General features: G+C 39.1%; 1 protein-coding gene across 1 annotated transcript in view; it reads right to left on the reverse strand.

The window, feature by feature from the left end:
* Positions 1-21,654, reverse strand: part of LOC118321456 (inactive N-acetylated-alpha-linked acidic dipeptidase-like protein 2) — a 224,246-nt gene that overhangs the window by 27,250 nt on the left and 175,342 nt on the right. The window contains exon 11 of the mRNA XM_035652775.1: positions 548-641. Within this exon, the coding sequence (XP_035508668.1) occupies positions 548-641 (94 nt within the window). The remainder of the gene's footprint in view (positions 1-547; positions 642-21,654) is intronic.

Genomic DNA, 21,654 nt, shown 5'->3' on the forward strand with positions numbered 1-21,654 from the left:
AACTAACCCTAACCCTAACTAACTGTTCACATCTTTCCATTTACTTTGTATGCAACTGCATTGCTGTAAAAAATTTTACCACAGGCCTGAAGACATCGGATGGCACAGTGTGTCGTAATTTCACACATCGTAGTCATCCCTGCTCTGTGTCTCAAAGTTAGATGAAATTCCTGACTGACAAGAAGAAATAAAAAATCTGAATTTTATCCGATATTTATCCATGCTACCTCATATCTCTTTTGCCATCTTGTAACTACACACAATCCAGTAACTATGTAATATTCGTTATTCCATATGTATGGACTAATCTTCCCAGAACCAGTTTCAAGACTTCTGCACCTTTTAAATGGATTAAACCGCAAACTGCTTTCAAGCTAGATTTGTCCATCACCCTTGGCAATTTATTTATTTTTATATTATATTTTTTTATGAATCTTGTGTGTGTTTGTCTTCTCAGGTCTCTCTTAAAAAGAGATCTCAATCTCAGTTAGACTACTAGATTAAATAAAGTTTATCACCACCACCATTATGTCATCATCAGTGGTACCTTTGAGTTTGTTTTGAACATCCAGGGCAATGTCCAGAGGGTAGAATGGCAGCACAGGATCGTTGACCAGGCGAAGAATGGCTTCTGCTGTCATCTGTAGAAACACAGTCAAAAAAGATTTGAATTTTGTTTGTTATTTGATTTTCTCCACTACTGCATTCATGTGTCATGTCATTGCAACGTAAGCACATAACACAGTCAGAGTTTATATATTAATTTGTCATTTCTATAGTTTGTGATTAATTGTCTTTCAAACTCGCAAGAATTCTAGTATTTCACCGCTCAGCCAATGTAATGCATGTTGCAGATCTTATACTGATATAAATACTGCTGTAAATGCTGTAAATGCAAGCAAAGGGCGGCCAAGGGTCAGACTTGAATCCATGATTCAAATTGTGCCTGGACTGTACTGCTTTGATATTAACACAACAATGCGTCAGATCCTAGAGGAATAAAAACAACCAACCTGTAAAGAGGTGTGATGAATAATCCTGAATAAGAAATTGTTGCATTCTTACATAGCACTAGTCTTGTATGTAACCCGTATTCAGTGGCAATATGACTTGACAGCCATTTTCAAAACAAAAATCCATTTATATGCGCACATTTCTGCCAGTTTTCAACACCTTTCAGTGTGTGCCTTTGGGTATTGATTGGTACTTAGGAACATAGAGCAAACCAATCAGTCAATTCATTCATGTCGTATCTTGTCCTCCACAGCGTCGGGTGCCTCAGATCTGATAATGCACCTTCGTGGTCCAGATTGTAAATTGGAAATCTGAGACCCTCTGCAACCTTTTGCTTTTTAAACTGATTAAACAACAGCTGTAATGTGAGAGGAAAATAAATAAATAATAACTTTGGCTGCAGTGTGAGCAAACATTTATGGAGATCCCTGCTTGCGCTGGCACCTCATACTGAGCAGCATCGTCCAAATCCCAGAGAGTGTCTGTCTGGCTCTGCTTTCACACTGAAGTGTCTGTCGCCTTAATACAAACAGTGCCACAGATTCGGCCACACTCTGCAGGTAGAGGACTTGGCATGGCTTCGACTTAGAATTTTACTTGAGTATAACATCACTGCAACTCGCTGTTCTAACCAGCCTCTCTGTATAAAAACCACAGCTGGGATTATTGATGTATTGATCCTCTTTTTCCACAGCTGTATCATTCTCACAGGAAATACACTACTCACTGTATTCCAAGAAAATTGAATTTCTCAGTGCCACACTATAATTGGATTCACCTTTATCAGCCAAGACATCACATGCATGATTCACATTCATTTACACATCACAAAGACACAGCATCCTAGAAGAATCTAAGCGTTCTTTGGCACTTTTATTCTCTGTAGGAAAGGTAGTAAAGAGGACACAGACCATTTCCAACCTTTTATTCTGATCGCCCTTGTTTTTATTTCTGCTTTCGTGTTTTTATCAAATGATATACATATTACATTTTACAATATACATTTTACATTGCCTTATTGGACAGGGGAGCTAGAGGAAGCAGGAGCAAACAAGAGAAGAAAGAGAAGGGTATCACATGCAATAAACCAGGTGATACAGGTATATAATGTTAAACTTTAAATTTGTGTCTTGTGCTCTATAGTTTTATATAAAAGCTTATTATTTAATGCCTTTTATGCATTATGTAAGGAACACTGAATTCCCCTTGTGTATAAAATGTCCTAAGCCCACAGTAGGGCCTTTTGCTCCATAGCTGAAGAACAGCAGAGAAAGTAAAGGTCAGTGTGCAATACAGCTATCTCTCTCTTTCTCTGTGTGTGTATATGTGTTTTCCAGCTGACCTGGTTCATTCCTGGCCAGTGAGCCTCAAGTCTGTCTCCAGTTGAGCAAACTCTTGGATGATAACCTCAGTACCCAGTTCATCCACTCAGGGGCACACATCGCACACTCAAATGCACACACATATATGCACACACACTCCACTCTCCAGGCCCTCACAGGTTGAATGTGTTGGAGGTCGTCCTGACCAAGACCGGCCTGAGAGCAAAAGGCAGACTGCCAGCAACCTCACTACAGGGTCAGGTGAGGAAACAGCCACAGCACTCAGTCAAGCCTCTCCCATTCACCGATGCTATGTTGCTTGTAAACATCATTATATTTTTTTCAGGTGAATCTGTAATATCTCAGTGTGATTACTGTAAAGATTGAAGCGTGGAGATGACAGAGGGCCTCTATCTTACACCAACAGCCCAATGTCTGTCATGGGATCTAATGTATTCTTTGCTTTCATGAAGAGGACAAACATATTGAAAGTGATTTTTCTAACTGCTCTTCACTCCTACCCATCTCATGTCATAGCCAGACCCTTTCAAAGCTTGAACCCTCCAATGGAAGAAAAGCGGCATCTTCTTGTTATTATGTCACAAACTAACCTACTTTTTGTGCAGTAAAGGTAACCAAACCAAGGCACAGAATGTAAAATGTAGAGTAGAGGTAGATAGAATCATTCAGTTTTTAAGGAGTGTATGTGCTTGTTGAGAGAGTTAGGTCTCAATGTTGGTGCTTATCAGGATCCAATAGTGCCAATATGTATTTTGCTAATAGCTGCTGAATGGTGACACAAAGTCTTTTTTAAATGTGCAAATTTTATCATCAAGTGATAATTAGTCAATGTTGTGTTTGCAACTTTCTGTGCTGCCTCCAAATGGCAAAAAAAAAAATAAATAAATAAATAAATGAATGGAGGTTTAACACAATTGGTATGCAATGTATTTGAATGAGCACAAAAATTGTTGCCAAATTGTAGATGTGCAACCAAATTTAGAAGCCGCCTCAGGTATCACTACAGAAAAATGATACATTTAAATGCCAATTTTTTTTTTTTGCTATCTAAAACCTGAATTTGAAGGTCCAGTGTGTAGGATATAGTGGCCTCTAGCAGTGTATTTGTAGATTAAAACCCCCTTGCCTCACCCTCCAAGCGCATAGGAGAAACTAACTGGTGGCTGCGAAACTTTCAAAAATGCAACAGGCCCTATCGAGAGCCAGTGTTTGATTTGTCCATCCAGGGCTATTGTAGAAACATGGCGGTCCACAGGGTTGGAGCCAGAGGTTGCACAGCATCAGGGCTTAAGCCAGAGCTTGGCGGGGCTAGGTCATGCCCCAGGGGAGATTTCTTTTCCAATTTACAGTAGCTATAGGCACTATTTTTGAGTCAGTTGAATCAATAGAATGCTTAAAAATATGTACATCATTTAGGAAAAACATGATAGTTACACAGGAAAGAAATAATGAACAAATATTTTTTTCAAACTGTGCTGGAGTAGAGTTCTCTGCCACAATAAAGAAACACTAACAATACCAAGCAAATGTGCTCTTGAATTCTTTGAATTCAATATTAGGCCAACAGAAAAACATTTACTTAAATTATATTACATTTCTTTGCGGAATAGCATAGTAGGATAAACAACATAGAGATATATTATAATTGTCTCTGCTCTCCTTTCCTCCTCTTTTCTGCAGACTGTCTGCAAGGTCACAACACTGTGGGGGCACACACAACCCCCAAGTGGATGAGACAGTATTAGTGGTTCAATGTGTATCATTTAGGATGATCTATTGGCAGAAATGGAATATAATATTCATAGGTATGTTTTCATCATCACCTGAAAATAACAATTGATATGTTTTTTTAACCTTATTTACCATTTTTATCTACAGACACCGCTGTTTCTACTACACACTTCACAGCCTGTTCTCATTCCCTGGTCGTCATATAACGATGTGAGCAGTGTTCAGTTTGTTGCAATCTGCGACTTCACTGCTAGATGCCACTAAATCCTACACACTGCTACATCAATTTCCCGGTCCAGTCAGAGAGACTGAGGGAAACTGACATAAAGTTGAAGTTACTGATAAAGCCTAAAAAGATTTGGGGCTTTTCAGAAAACATTAAGGGCTGGAGCCCCAGAAGCCAACCCCTCACTCCACCCCTGGCAGTTCAACATGACAGACAAGAGGACCCGCTCCCTCTGTAGATAAAAGATATTCTATGGTAACAAAAACACAATGATTCTTATATTTAGGTGATTATACACTAATGAAAACATACCTATAAATATTATATTCCATTTTTCTGACAATAGATCCTCCTCAATGTTACACACTGGACCTTTAAAGATGCACAAAAACTGGAAATCAGGTATACTATGCTTTCACACTTCTGTGCCTATGTGATATCTGGCATCTTACTTAATCTGCCTAAGCAGCTGTGCCTATATAACACTATTTTGCTAGTATTTGGGAAATGGCCTACAGTGTACAGATCTGTTCAGCACCTCTCTGTGCTGTTGTCACTGCCACGGAAATCAATCTGGCAGGGGGAAAGATTAGAGCATTGATTTGAGGCCGGTGAGTAATACTACTGCAGAAAGCATACATCAAAAGCCTGTAATGTGGTGGGACAGAAAAGGCCGTTGATTTCTTATTTATGGCCTTATTTCTGGATCGTCTCTTTCCAAGGCGGAAAAGTAAGAGGGAAGGAGGCAGAGAAGAGAGGAGAGGGAGCGATGGTGAGAGATAATGATGGAGGAAGAAAGGCAGAAAAGAGGCTGTGACATAACAGAAAGTAAAAGACAATCCAAACTAAAGAAATATGACAGTTGGAGTGGAGTGGAAGATGGAACAAACTAGCATGAGCATCTCTTCTCATGTTTTCTCTTTTCCTCTCCTCCTTTCCTGTCATGACCTTTCCTTCCCTCATCCCCTCTGCTGACCTGACATTTTAGATATAATGAAATCACCACCATCTGTCTAAGTTACATTCCAGGGTAGAAGCACCATTCAGCTGTTGTCACTGTCTCTGTGAATCCGCCTGGCATAGAGGACGACAGAAGAATGATTTATTTAATGTATATTCATCTGGCCAAGGGTCAAATATCATAGCTGCAGCTTCTTGGCTGACCCTAAGGTTAACAGTTACTTTTTTTAATATCCTGGTTACATAACTCTGATACATGTAAACTGTTTTTCCCTAAGTCTGCTGGTTCTCAAACTGAGGTAGACATACCACTAGTGGTACGTGGAGGATTATACTTTTCTGAAATCAAATAAATGCATTTATGGGGGGTTAGATTTTAAAAAAATCATTTGGGGTCAATGGCAGAGCTCTTTCAATGCTGAGTGCACAGTGTAGCAAAGTAGTCTCAAGTAGAAGTAGAAGTACAAGACAGTGTGGGAACTGGTACAAGTACGTCTTTTAACATAACGTCACAAACTCTTACAGGGTGCAAGGATTCATGTCGTCGAACTTGATTCTGTACGCACACTCTCTACACACACTGGAGCTGATCAAAAGCGAACTACTGAGCACAACCTATATGCAGTGTATCAGAGAAGGAAGATCATGCATATCTGTAGATAATAATAAAAAATGAATAAAAAGAGGTGTAAGAGCCAGGTAACACCAGAAAGTGGCACAGCAAAGTTAAAGATAAAAGTCATTATTAGCACAACAAAAACAGATACATGGTGAAACTAAAGACTGAATGAAGCTGACTACAAAAAGCTTTTCTTTCTTTCTTTCTTTCTTTCTTTGTATGAATGTTGGTCTGTAAGTCAATATCATCTGTAACGTACTCTAGAAACAACACAGGATACATCTGAAATGTCACTTTAACATTTGTTGGGCTGGAGCATGTTGTTACATACATTTTTAATATGTTGACATTATGAAAAGCATCACACACTCAGTTGACCTTTGCCCAAAGGATCTTTCTGTGTGCTTCCTCCCTGTCCACTTTGGACTTTCCATCCTTGCATAGTTTATTTTTCTCTTCATGCTGCATTTTCTATTCCCTCTTTATAACATCCTGTCTCTAAGCTAAACACAACAAAATCTCAAGCAAACCTTAAAATATAGTCAACAAGGTCTGATTGTGTTGGGTTTGAGTGTGATTGTGATCACATATTGGTCCTGTTCATTCAAGGTTAAATCAACTGTGTGTGTTTGCTTTGGTCTGGGTCAGGGATAACTTGGTACTTTTTGGATTTATTCTATCACATTTCACAAAGCAAAATTAAAAATCATTCAACATCTATAAATAGAAGCCAACATTCATTTTAATAAAACCTAAAATTTACTGTGATAAATAATTAACTCTAGGGGACTCATCTCATAGCTTCAGAATTGATTTGCAAATCAAATGTAGGGCTTTTGTTTGAATATAAGTATATTAGAAGTATATAATATATAATCAGTTTTGTTGTTGTAGTCGAATAAGTATAATTTTTATGTATGCTCTACTTCTGTTAAAGTATTTTTCTTGCAACTTGGATGTCATTCCTGCCATGGAAATAAGAATGGGCCTCAAGCATGAAGTGATAAAGAAACACATTTTCTTATTTTTGTTCATATCCACAATTTGTTCTTATTTTGTAACCATTGATTTCTTGGATTCGCCAATATTTTCCCTTTTTTGCTCTTTTCTTAGGTAAGATAAAATTTTACTAGTGGTCGAGAGCACTCTTACCAAGGTAAGTTTCAGTCACAAATTGTTTGCCCAATACAGGAAACATTTGAGAAACATCAAAAACTGCAAGAAAATCATATAATCAGCTTAATTTATATGTTTTTGGTAATTCTAATGATTCAATTATTAACTCTGGGGGCTAAAGAAATATTATTGGCCCATTGATCCATTTAAAAAACAATAAAACCTTTGCATGATGTGTGTTCAGCTTCAGAATGGTTTAACTACTGCTCTTAGATGCTTTGACCATTGCAGAGAATACTTTTTTAGCTGCATTTTTTCCCCCAATTGTACTGTATGTTTGTTTGCAATCTGAGAACAACAATTTTGAATGAATTTTAGGTGAAATGATGAAACAACTGATGTTACCTTTCGTATTTACTGTTGCATGACTTTAATGTCTGAATGGATGTTGTAAAGGAGAGCTGCAGAGCTGGCAAAGGAGACTGAAAATGCCAGAAAAACAGCAAACGTTCCTTAAAAGTTCCTGCAGTGGTAAAGGGCCATGTGTTCACTCTCTACTTATCCTCCTGTTGCTTACAATGCAGAGCCTCTACAGTAATTTTGTACATTCAAGAGGTGACAGAATGAAAGAGAATGGGAACAATTGTATCTGAGACAGGCAAGGAGACACCCACTTCTTTTGAAGTGTAAACAACTAACAAATATAATCTTCAATGACACTGAATTTTGAAACTGGCTGTGATTGACAGACTTACTGTGCAGCTGAGAACAAAACTGGAAAACTACAATAGAGGACATGTAGAGTGGTTGGTACTTCAAACAGCAGAGGGCTCTCCTGTGACATGCTAGCTACCTTAGCTTTTCTCCCTCTCTCTCGCTCACACACACAGTAGCTAGAGTGTATTCTCAGTGACGCACAACTGACACAGCCTCTCAGCCAACTCCTGTTCTATTCAGATTGGTAGCATCATTTGCAGTGCCGGTCTACATGAATACTTGCATGCAGACATCTAGAGTGGCAGCATTACATTCAGAGCAGTGCAGCACTTTAGCACACATCCCCACAGGCGCCTGTATGCACGGAGCAGGGGAGAAAATGAAGTGACGATGGTCAGATGGGTGGATGGAAGAAGTCGAGCAGGTGACGGAGATCATTTTCTCGTTCTCTCTCCCAGTGAAGTGGTAATTCTGTCCAAGGTTGCGATCTCATTCGCCTGCCTGCCTGTTTTCCCCCGAGGCCCGAGAAGAGCTGGAGAGATTCTCCTCTGATTCAGGACGCCCAGTTCTCTGGGCCAAAATAGGCCTCATGAATAAACCATAAACTATGTAGTTAAGTTATGTAACGACAGCACATGAATAGATGCAGCACGGTAAAGTACAGTAGGAGTGGGAGGGGTGGTGTTCAGTTTCTCTTTTCAAGTTGTGCTTGAGTGCATAAACAAACATCGCAGTACACATGTGTAGCTTCTAAAGTGATAAAGTGGTACTCTAAAATATTTTCACATGGGTAAATGTCTGCACTGCTGCTATTACTAATTGAGGTTGCCTGAGGACTAGTCTGACTCACAGGAAGTAGGCTGTGGGTATAAGCCTGCAATATTGGCCGACTTGTTCAGTCGGAATTCTCCTCCCCTTCCGATAACTGCGTGTTATCGTTTACAAGGTGACCATTGCTGCATTCTGGGCTCAGTGCTTTATTTTTACTCCTGTACCAGAATGATAATAACCCTGTGAGGCAGATGGACTCACAAGATCACAACATCAAGCGAGAATCCAGGTTTCAAGCTATGAGCTTTTATCCGAACCAAAGTGGTTTCGGGTCCTTCGAGGAACTACTTGCAGCTGTGGCATGTGCTATTGACGTGATTTAACGCTGTGTGTGTGTGAAGAAGTGTGTGAGAAGAGACTGTTCGCTCGAAAACAACAATGGCGGCTGCTAAAGAGGTTAGCGAAGATACTGCTAGCATCAGTTATATCAGAACTAGTATTTCTTCATTAAAAAAAGAGCAAAGAACGACATTGAAGGCTTTTCTTGATGGAAAATATGTTTTTGCTCTTCTCCTGAGTGGCTTCGAAGGAAACTTTTAGCAGCTGTCAATCTGCATGAATTTTCCTCCATATATCTGACATACAGTATATCTGAAGTAGGATTCATCAGAAGCGACGAGCAGAGCCAGAGGAGCTTAAAGTGGAAAATACAAGTGTGACTAATTGTGTTTAAAGACAATCATTATCCATCATTTCTTTTTTCACTACATTATTATGTCTGTGATGCAATTTGCTCTACTGGTTAAGATTTCTGAGAGATATTTCTCTTCTCTAACTTCTAACAGCAATTATAGCCATAATGGGTATGGAAAATGGAATTGGAAATGAGCACGCTGAATTTGACAACATTTCATAAGATTCTCTAAGGTGAGTTGTTTTAATGACATCATCATTAGGCAACCTGACTGAGAGTAAAGTCAAACTTCTTTGGAACATTGCTGAGCTGTGCAGTTATTCTGGTTAAGGGGGTCACGCTGAGAATTGTTATTTTGTATTTCATTTTTGGACCAATTTATGGTCAAACACTATTGCCAGACGTGGTTGAACAACGAGGCATACAAGTTGAGACAGCAGGTCAGATACAGCAGACAGACTGGCTAAATAAGCTGTTTGACTGAAGTGATTATTTTTCCAGCATCAGATTTTATAATACCATGGTTCCAGTGTCTCCGGCATCTCCTGCTGGGTCAACACCAGCCTACAGCTGAGGGGACAAAGACATCTCTGCCTTTTCTCCCACTCAAATACAGGATGAAGTCTTGGAGCAGAGGGAATTTAAAAAAAGCCGTGGGCTGGATTGAACTGAGGTTCAGCTGGCGGCTACGCTGCTGTTGTGACAATGAGCCGCCTGCTGCCCCTAGGCCAAGAGCAAACTGCACTCTAGTGCCAGAGAAGCGCTCCTCTCAACATTCACAGTTCAAATGTTTAAATATTTTTTATAGCACAATAGCCAAATGGGTATTTAGATTTGCCAGAGGAGGAGGCAGGGTTTACTTGCGAAGCTTTCATGCATGGTGCAGCCATCTTCAACTCTCTCTCGCTGTCTGCCTCTCCACTGTGGGCTCTGTGTGTGTGAGAGAGCAGGAACAGGACTGCCTGCTGTGAAACTCCACAGTGGAGGAAAGACAGCAGTAGAGATCCAACACAACCACACTCACCCACGAATAAAAAGCCAAAAGGACTTATTAAGGAATGTTATTGATGCAAAAGATGTAGAAACGATGGAAATAAACAGGATTCTGTATACACAGAATACAGACATTCATGTCAAGTCAGTGATTTGGGTGCATGCACATGCACCTTGAATTACGTTGAGTTTCAAAACATCAACACTAAACTGGGAGGAAGTCTAAGGATCTTGTTATCTTTTTGGATTCTCTAACAAATTCAGTAAGTGTACATGCTATTGCAAATTATTGTATTATTAATAAAAGCTAAAAGTATTTATTCTAATCTCCTATATGGGGGATTTGAAAATGTCGGATTTTTTTTTACAGTGAAGGTATAAAAAAAGACCACAGACAGTAATGCATGCCTCAATCAAACAGATCCAACCAAGGACAATGACTGAAATCAACTTCAAATTTTTAAATCAATGTTAATACTTCCTATACATGTTTAAAGCTGCACTAATCAATATTTTTATGTCAGCAACGTGTAAAATTACTTTGGGTAATATACAAGGCAGTGCTGTACTACTCGACTCTAGACGTTTTTTGGACTTGTTGGTATTTGCACTTGGACTTGGCCATTGGTATATTCTGGTCTCAACCGAGGCCAGCAATATATGTTTTTCTCTTCTGAAGTAATGTCCTCCTTCAAAACAAAACAACTGATGGAGTGCTCGTCTCCGTCCAGCTCAAGGCACCAAACTCAGATCAAACTGTCAAACTAGGCAGTGCTGATCAAATATGAATGAAGATTCTGTTACAGCGTTGACTATTTCTCTCGACAAATCTTTTCAGAAACATATTTTAGTGTGCTGTATATGAGAATTTGTGTGCCCAGGCAAGTTGCCTTTGTTTCCTGCTGCTGCTGGCTCCGAAGAAAACTGCCGGCGATGGCCATAAGGCCAAACTTGAGGATTTAAACCGGTACTCCACAAACCAGGTTCACACTTTTGTGTCCATTACCCTCCCATCCCCCAAAAATAGGGCTCCCCAAAAGCCACAGTGGAATTCGAACACTGGTAGACACATTTCTGTGACAACATTTAATGCTGTGTATAGTAAACTGATTGATTTAGGTAGTGTTTTTATTCAGACAATATTGAAATCTTCAAAGTCTTTCAGTCCTTTTTTTATCTGTAGCTTCCAGCAGTCCGTGATATATATGGTCTGGCTTTTGCAGGTCATACTTTTAATTGTGCCTGCTCTTATTATGGGTGAGCTGTGGATAAAATTAATGTCCCACATCATTTCGTTACAGTGTTGAGGAGTGAAAGGGTCTAAAATTGGTGGATTAGGAACCACTGCATGGGTTACTTGATGTCTCGCTAGACCATTTTCCACTGGCAGGGCCCCCCAGTTCCAATATATCTTTTTTAATGCTGAAAATATATCCTTCATATCTTACAGTTAGTGTTATGAGTTGGTCAATTAAGGAAAAAAAAAGGTTTTAACTATGCAAATAGCACCCTGAGTTTCCCTCACTACCTTAGTAACCGTCTAAATAACATACTAATGATCTAAATGAGTCCAAACACTTGTCTTTTAGCGCCATTAAGATCTTATTTGTGCACAAACAATTCTTCACTGCTATTCACAAGGTTCCCAGATATAGTTGCTGTGATTCTGGTGATTTCTGGCACAACTGCAAAGCCTCTATACTCATTAATACATACAAAATCCTCACACACACTGCTGTTCATGCAAGAACTCATATGCAGCCAGAACCCATGCACAGTGCCAGGACTAATATTTACAGACACAAGACATGCAATGAGCTGGTTTCTGGAAGATATCTTTTCCCTGCTTCAACGAGCCTGAGCTTTAATAACAGATGGTCCCATCAGCGGTACAAACACACACTGATTTTACTGACACAGAACAAAATCAAAGAAAAAATCTTCCTCCCAGAGACAAGCAATTATGGACATACATAATTGGCGAAGCTTTAATTGGATAAACACATAGTTAAACCTCCATTACCCACGATTGAACAACAGTGAAGGCGAAATATAGATGGACATGAAAACATTTAACCTGTCACACAGCAGTTAGATTGTATAATCATTATCATCTTCAGATAATCATAATGTCAAAAAAACCTTCAGTACCAGAAACAAAAAGGGTGTGGGACACTATGTACATTCCCAAGAGAAGAATCTAAAAACAACTCAGAGAAGGAACTTATTTCCTCCATTCGGCTCATGTGCTGGAGGACAAGTTAAGGATGTGCCGGAGAGTGACTTTGCTTCAGCATGTGCTTTTTATCTGCTCCAGGCCTTGTTAGATCATAGAGCGTGACATATTGGGGAGAAGTGAACGAGAACCCTCAGACATGGTGCTAATTAATTCACACTTTGGCGACCATAAAGGCTTGCTCCCTCCCTCCCTCCCTCCCCCGCCTTCTGTCTCCGCGTGGTATTGCATGACATATGTAGCCTGGAAGATTGATACTGTAAATGGCGGCGCGCAGCCATGCTCATTACAGCAGCAGATGGTTGTATCTGTGTGTGTGAGGGAGTGTGTGTGTGCTTCATGAGGGGTCAAAAAACAATATAGACAAATATAGACAGCAGCCAATTGACAGATTGTTGTGCAGTTTAACTTGTGTTTTTTTTTTACAGGGAACAGAAGCATGCACTGTACGTGTATGTGTGTGTAACTGCTGTAATTGACAGTTTTACTTTTGTGGGTTATTTATCAAAGAAGCAGAAAGTAAAGTTTTCCACTCATCTATAATAGTGCACTTTGCAGTGAAGTGCACCTTTCTGCTTTGTCCATATGAATTTATAGGAAGACTGCATTAATAACAGTAGGAGCTAACACAAGTGTTGTTTGGGACTCTGCAAGGGTCACTTTTCCATTTTGAAAACTCAGGTACAAGGTACAAAAACGCAAAATGTGAATACATCTTATGTGAAGAGGACAAACTACACAATGAACCTCTATTTTTTTCAATTGCACACAAAGTGAGCATACCAAACAACTTTGTGAGAAAGCTGCACTAGATAAATCAATTATACTAAAAAAGGAACATGAGAGTATTTAAAATTCCAAGCAAATTTGTTATCCAGTTCTTTTTGTATTCATTTTTTATATCATCCCACAAGAACAGTTATTATTAAAAATGAGTGAAGCTTTTCACTTTGAGTTCAACAGCTACTTGCACTCGCTCTATTTTCAGGTTTTACACACTGTAGCTTTCTGTAGAGTGCAGGTTCATTAATTGGTGGTGAGAGTGTAGTGTGTAGTGGATGATTCTAGCTTGTGTTGGTTTAGTGAATAGTGGGGTTCAAGCTCTGTAACAGATTCCTTGGGCTGATGTTTGATTAAATGATTTTGTTTTCAGAAACACACCTAAATTTGATTTAACAATGTCAGTTTTAATCAACTACTCTTTGTCCAGTGTTGCTGTAATTTACTGTGAAACCATAATGCTCCAAGAGGGGCTCTTTAGCTCTGGTTTAGGGATAGGGATAGGATTAGGTTTAGGGTTAGAGTATGCTGTGAATCACACAACGCAGGAGAAAACCTCAACATTATCTCTCTCCCACTTTGTTAAATACTGCCACTTGGTCAGTGGCCCTACGCTTCAAAATATGTCGCTGTAGGTGCCTCTCTTGCCATGATTAAGTTAGCATTGATAAATATGCATGTCCGGTTAGATGATGATTAACTTTGTAACAAGGTAAGGTAACAAAAACACAATGATTCCTACATTCATGTGAAAATAATAAAAACATACCTTTACCTAACATGTTACCTATGTAATATTATATTCCATTTCTTCATTCGTTCATTCCTAGTCCCACTAGAGAGGTTCAGGTTTTAAGATGTATGCCTAACTACAGCGTAAGAGGCTAAATTGACAAATTTATTTGCTTAGGAGGGAGTACCAAACCTAGTGTCCTGTACTATGTTGTTGTTGGATCAAAGGGGACCTTTAAATATGAAATTGTTGATTGGTGTGGTTTAACTGGACTTTATTTTGACGGGTCACTTCCTGTGACTGTAACCCAATGCAGCTTGATGAAGCCGATGTACAGGTGACAAAACCAGTGGGCACGCCGTTATTCGCTCTCTTCTCTCTTGCCTGCTTTCCGCTCTCTTGCTCACCTCGCTCACCAGAACAGAAACATCATTCATACACCGATGCACATAGGGAGCAATTTGAGATTAAGTGTCTTGTTCAAGGACACTTTTTTAATTACTAATTAGCACTAAACTTCACTTACCTACAGGTCTGTAATCATTATAGCACACAAGCTGAGCAACAGAATAAACTGTAAACTGTTCAGATAACTTTACTGTACTATTGTTCATATATGGCGAATTGACAGTATCTGTAGTCACACTGACATAACCTGTACTCTTTGTGATTCTGTCTCAAGTTAGAATTTAGATTGATTTAGTGTAGTTTGAATTAAAGATTTTACTGAAATGGCATGACACAGATTTTCTAATATATATACAGTGGGTAAAATTAGTATTGAACACGTCACCATTTTATTTTTCCAGTAAACTAGTATTCTGGTATGAGTTGACATAAACGTTCCCACGACTGATCGTAACAACCCAGCAATCCCACAGAAATGATGGACCTGTGTTCTATGTTGAGTTTGTATATGTCGAATGACACAGGGAAGACAAGCTGAAGGACACATGACGAAAGGGAGTGAGCAAAGGCATGGAAGCAAGACACCAGCTAATCTATCAGTAAGTAGACATCCTGCACTTGTCGTGATATCGCATAGGTTCAGTCATTGAGAAAATAGGTGCCTCACCAGGAGTCATCACAAAAAACATCTCAAGAATCGGATAGAAAAAGAGACTTATATAGAAAAACTTCGCACCATTACAACTGTCTGTAAACATATGATGGCCACTGGTTTACAGAAGGATTTCTAAACTTCTGAAATGTTCCCGGTCGGACTGTTGGGCGGCACTAGTCCGGCACGCTTCCGCGAACGAACCATCATTTCCACCATAAACCGGCCACGACTAGGTTGCTCCCTCCGGCCACGATTTCTGACAGAGAGTGAAACGAACTCGATACAAAGGCGTCGAGGACCACTTGTGGAAGCTTCAGCGACTGGAAATTCAGCAGGTCACCAATTGGGTTTCAAAGAAAACAATAAGTAATGCACTCAACCGCCATGGCCTGTATGCACGCTCACCGCGCAAGACTCCATTGCTGAAGAAAAAGCATGTTGAAGCACGTTTGTTTCTGTAATGATGAAAGAATTTCAAAAATATATATACCGTAAGTTGTCTTTCATGGACGCCGCCATGTTGAACCTCCATGTTTCTACACTAACCCAGAATGGACAAACCAAACAGTAGGTGTTTCACAGGCACTGTGGTTTCTCACCCTCGGAAAGGGGGGGTAAAGCAAGAGAACTGCAATCTGCAACTACACCACTAGATGCTACTAAATCCTACAGACGAAACATTTAACTTTTAATCTAGCACCATCATCTGGACAAAATTTGCCTAATAGCTGTTGTTTATGACTAAATACCATACAACTAATGACATTCCCATCAGCTTCAGCATTCTAACGTGTGTTAGCCCTGAATACAGCTGACGCACAAAGCCAAGATGGTGAGGGTGGTAAACATTATATCTGCTAAACATCAGCATGTTAACATATTAAATTTGAGCATGTTAGCATGACAATAACAGTACAGTACAGCCTCACAGAGCTGCTAACGTGGTTGTAGATTAAAAGGCAGCAATATGAAAACTGCAGTATAACCAGCTCATTCTGGAAATAACCTTGGACTTGTGTCCTGCCGGAAAACATAAGCTACAGTCATAGTATTGGTGGTATTGAGATAACAAAATCCAAACAAGACTATAAAAGTAGATCATAACTTCAAAGGAAAAGCAGGATGAAATACAGGAAAGGGCAGCAAAGAACTCTGAGGTGAGTAAGAAAAAGACAAGTGCACATTAGCCAGTAGATTTGTAGACAGTAGAGTATGATTACAGCAACTTGTGGCCATTGTTAAAACTTTTTCCAGTCTTTCTGCACCATCCCTACACCAAAAACAGCTCTTATTTGCATACAATCAGGCAAACTACAGATCTCATCAGGGTTGCTGAAGGTCATTTTTTAGCAAATTCTAATTCACTCTTCAAAACACATCACCTTGCAATTTGCTAAAGTTAGAATGCTAATGTTTTTTGTCTTGTTAGTGAAGCTGAGCCGCTTGTTCTCCATTGTATCCACCCCAGTGTGTGTTTGTGACACAGAAAGTGAGCGAACTATGCAAGCTGGTGTTGATTGAAATATTTTTAACCATGCTTAAAACCTAATTATACCACATGTGCCAGCACTGAAATGGTGTACCCATTAACATTCAATTTCTAAAACTCTGGAACCATGGGCAATCATGAGCAGATTGCTGGTCATAGTCTGAAATAAGATTATTTTGGAAGTAAATCTGATTGGCTGTTAACCACATGGTAGTCCTCACCAGAAAAACAACAGCATCAACAGAACCTGTGACCTAGTATATGTAGAAGTTTCCAGGACGAGCAACCTCTTGTAAAGTGATTGGCATCTCTCAGAAATAAAAACAGAAGTAGTGTATTGTTAAAGCGCCACAACACATCTTAGGGAGAAGGGAATAACAATGTGTCTGACTTTGACAATAGGGATCACTGTACATATTATGTCCTTAATGTCAACTTTGAATTCTTTTATTTAGGTTATATGAGATTTAAAAAAATAATAAATAACAATCAACTATTCTCTATGTAAAGATATAGTTGAGTCATGGTGTCACACTCCCTCTGCCTGTGTTGCTATCGCGACCTCTCTGTGGTTTGTTTACAGAGCTGGTCTGCTCCATGTGCAGCTGAGTAGAGCGACTGAAACTGGTGTTTTTATCATTTATATCTGTGAATTGGGTATTTATTTTAACCAAGCAAGAGTTGGCGATTGTTGGAACAGTGGGAAGACTAACAGTTGTGGTTAGTTTTATTTTAAAGTAATGAAGTCACAATGATATAAGTAAAACTATTGTTTTTGTCTATGGAGTCTGGTGGCAAGTAATAGCAGTATTATCCATCTTTCTGGTTAAATAAGGTCTACATCTATCTGAGCCTGTCAATGGCAACAACAAAAACTTATAGTGGACATACTTTTGACATGCGCATTTGTCCTCTAGGGTTAGTGTTAGCTTGTTTTTTCATGAACATTTTCACATATAACACTAACACTAATGGTTATTTCAACCAAACCAGCGTTGGGGATTGAAAAAAAAAGGCAGTTTTGGTTCTGTCCCATTGTTTTGGTCTGAGATGCTGGTGCTTTAGTGCGACATCTAGTGGCAAGTGAATTTCATATATATAACCTTTAGTCATTACAATACAATACAATACAAAGGATTCATAAAAAACAGATATCTGCTTTTATGTAGTTCCCTAAATCAGTTGGGGGTTTTGTGCACTCCAGGGAATATCAATTAAACTAAGATTGAGTTTTTTTTAAAAGATAACAAAAAAATTAAAAAGTTTCCAAAATCATGTTGTTGTTTTTTATTGTGCGCTCAACAGAATATCAAACAGGTGTTGGTTTCTCCATGTCACGCAGTGATCTTAATCTGTTTTTGCAAATGAATTACAGTCCTAACCCATAATCTAACCCCCTAATCCAACTACAATAGTTCAGTCAGCCAACTCACGTTTGGAATGTTTATTAAGCAGTACAGCATATTTAGATTTTGGCGTCTAGGCTCCTGGCTCATTTGAATTTAAAATTAAGCCAGTGTTGATAGGTCAGACAAAATTGTAACCAATGGAAATAATTACTTTTTTGACACAGCTTTTTGACACACATTTTAGCCAACAGTATTAAACTTAACAAAGGTTGTCAAAATAAATCAGCTAATGTTCCGAATCGGACAATTGTGGTGTCTGACCATCAAAGCAGTCAAATTTGTGCTAATTAGAGTAATATGTGGTAACAAAGCAGACCTTTTTGTAATTCTTCAAAAGGAGGACAACAATGACTGGCCTATACAATCCACGACAGGGGCATTTAAAGAGGACTGTCCGCCTACAGGTGAGGAATTGCCACCTACAGGACACACTGCCAGTTGTTTACTCCGGAGAACAGCCTGATCGCGCACAGCGCAGGCATAGTGGACAGGAACAGCTGATTTTACAGCTGAACTCTGAGAAAACACCCGGATGCAGAGGAGGGAAGCAATGCCGGGGGGAAGAGAGGAAGGGTTGGAACGGGACGGGTTTAATGGAGAAGATAAGCAGAGTCTCCCCTCTCTTTTATGGTGGACTGTACGGTCTCCTATCAATAAGATGAATGACAATAGCAATTAGTCGTTCATTTAGTCAGCCACCCTATAGGACACGCTGCCATTGTTCACTCCGGAGAACAGCTGGATCGCGCGCTAATGCCTGCATAGGTCTAATAAACATCATACAGAAACGGTTCTTAATGTTTTTTATCGTGGATAGATTAAATGGTAAAAAAAAAAAAAATACACACCTTCTGTTTCAGATGTCAGGGCTTGCCTTTACTATGTTATGAGTATGAGCATTTTCAGAATTTCATCTAACAACTGACTTTAGCATAACGTTATGTTCTCTGTAGCTGAGTTTTGATTGACAGCTGATCCGTTGTGGCATCAACATATGGCTCATTTGAATATTTCAAATAGCCATGTGTTGATCGGTCCAACAAGAAAATGTAACCAATGAAATTACTTATTTTTTTTTAGGCCAGCAATAAGTAATAAACTAACAAGGGTAATGTGTCAAAAGTCTTTTTTTTTATTTTCTCAAGTGAAGGAGGACAAATTGATTGTCTGGCTTTAAAAGCTGGACATGCTGCTGTTGTTTACTCCCAGAGAACAGCTGATGCTGTGGCATAGTGGACAGAACAGCCTGATATTAGCAGCTGAACTCTGGAGAAGACACCTGGGAAGCAAAAGTCGGGGAGAGAGGAAGGTGGAGACGGGCAGGAAGGTGGAGATGGGAGAAGATTTAAAAATGTTTCCCCTCTCTGTTCTGGTGGATGTAGGGGGTAACAGTAGTGGTGTTGAGGAGCGTTCAGTAGTGTATATAAGAGCGTTTCAGTGGTGTGGTGTTTGAGAGCGTTTCAGTAGTGTTGTGTGAAGGAGTTTCAGTAGTGTGTGTGAGAGCGTTTCAGTTGTATGTCGTGAGAGCGTTTCAGTGTGTGGGTGAGAGCGTTTCAGTAGTTGTCTTTCAGTAGGTGTGTGTGAGAGCGTTTCAGTAGTTTGTTATGTCAAAATAAAAGTCCCATATTGTTACCTCCAAGTGGCTTTTGTTTTTCTATATTTGAGATACTGTAAAAACACATTGCTCAATAATTCCTGGGCTATAGGTGATGCTTTTTGGTTATACTTCCAAGAATGATGCAGTAATCATGACACAACAAATTATTTTACAAATGTTTAATAATATGTTATAATAAAGTGATGATAAAGTCACCAAAACTAAACACTAAACACAAAATCCTACTAGTGAAGTATAGGCATAGTATAGAACATATGTATAGCATAGAACAGCGCTGTCTGTCCACTTATGCCGGCCGGCATTAGCGCGATCAGCTGTTCATTATGTAAAGCAAAGCCTGAAAACATCTGAAAACAGAAGGTGCTGTATTTTTTTTACCCTTATCATATCCAGATAAAAAACATTAAGAACAGTTTCTGTATGATGTTTATTAGCACCTATGTAATCTGAGTTGGAAGGGCAGTTGTCATGAGCTGTATCTTGTATATATTTATTATTAGCTATTTTCTGGTATGTGTATGCACCTTTATTGTAATCTGGTATGGAAAATCATATTAAAATGTAAATAGGATCATACCAACAAATAATCTGCTTGCGTGTCCCGTGTATGAAAGTGTTTCTCCTTTTTGATTGTGAAGAAATGGCCACCTTAGTGTCCTGGTGGAAGCAGCCATTAAAAACGAAATATATAACACAACAAACTTCTCTCAAACAACATCGTTCAGAGAGGGCAGGACTTCAGAGAGTTAAGTGAAAAAATAAGAACGAACAAAAAAAGAATAAAAGTTAAGAAGTTAAAAAAAGCAAACTCAAAGGCTGGATAAATAAGTAACAGGCAGCATGCAGGTTTCTGGCACGCGCACTAAACTGATCATCTTAATGTAATATATATAATATAAGAGCGTTTCAGTATGTATGTGTGAAGAATGTTTCAGTTGTTTGGTGTGAGAAAGCGTTTCAGTAAGTTATATGAGAAGTGGTTCAAGTAAGTGTGTGTAGAGCGTTTCAGTTGTTTGTGTGAGGAGCGTTTCAGTAGTGTATATGAGAGCTCTTAGTAGTGTGTGAGAGTGTTTCAAGTAGTGTGTGAGAGCGTCTCAGTAGTGTGTGTGAGAGCGTTTCAGTAGTGTGTGTGAAGCGTTTCAGTAAAGTGTATATGAGGAGCGTTTCAGTAGTGTGTGGGAGAAGCTTTCAGTAGTGTGTGTGAGAGCGTTTCAGTAGTGTATATGAGAGCGTTTTAGTAGTGTGTGTGAGAGCGTTTCAGTAGTGTGTGTGAAGAAGCGTTTCAGATAGATATAAAAGGAAGAGAGCGTATTCAGTAAGTGTAATGAAATGAGAGGATATTACAGTAGGTGCGGAAGAAGCGTTTCATATGTGTGTGAGAGCGTTCAGAGGGTGAGGTAGTAGGTGGGTGAGAGACGTTTCAGTAGTGTATGATGAAGAGCGTTACAGATATGTATGGTGAGAGCGTTCAGTAACTTATGTGGAGAAGCGTATATCAGTAGTGTGCAGTAGAAAGAGCGTAATTCATAGTGGGTGAAGTGTTTCAAGATAGTGTGTGTGGAAGACATTTACACTTGTAGTAATGAGAGCTTTTCAGTAGTATATAAAAAGAGCGTTATCGACTTGTGAATGTGTGGAGAGCGTTTCAGGTAGTGTAGTAGCAGCGAATAATTTTAGTGTTATGGGAGAGTGTTTCAGTAGATGTTAAATGTAAGAGCATTTCAACAAATGTGTTGTGAGAGGTAATTCTGAATAATAGTCCCTGAACGGCCCCTCATAGTTTCTCCATAACAGGAGACGCTTGAAAGCTGTCATAATAAACAAAAAGGCAATATTTTAAAAGTATTAAATAAATATTACAGAGAGCGTGTATCAATACTATTTATTCACCTGTTCAATACCAATTTTAATTAACCAACATATTTTGAAATTTATCTATTAGCAATCAATGTGGAATTGATGAGATTAGTATTAGACAATCTAGGTTAAAATAATGACAATAAGCACACTAGAAATACATTTATGAGAAAAAGTGAGTGAATGTTCAAATAATTATTTTACCTGCGGTGTGGGGTGGTGTGTGTGTGTGTGTGTGTGTGTGTGTGGGTGTGTGTGGTGTATAGGTATACTATAATAGTAGTT

The sequence above is a fragment of the Morone saxatilis genome, unplaced genomic scaffold (genome assembly GCF_004916995.1).
Source record: "Morone saxatilis isolate NCDOM2014 unplaced genomic scaffold, NCSU_SB_2.0 Contig12, whole genome shotgun sequence".
Classification (NCBI taxonomy): Eukaryota; Metazoa; Chordata; class Actinopteri; family Moronidae; genus Morone; species Morone saxatilis.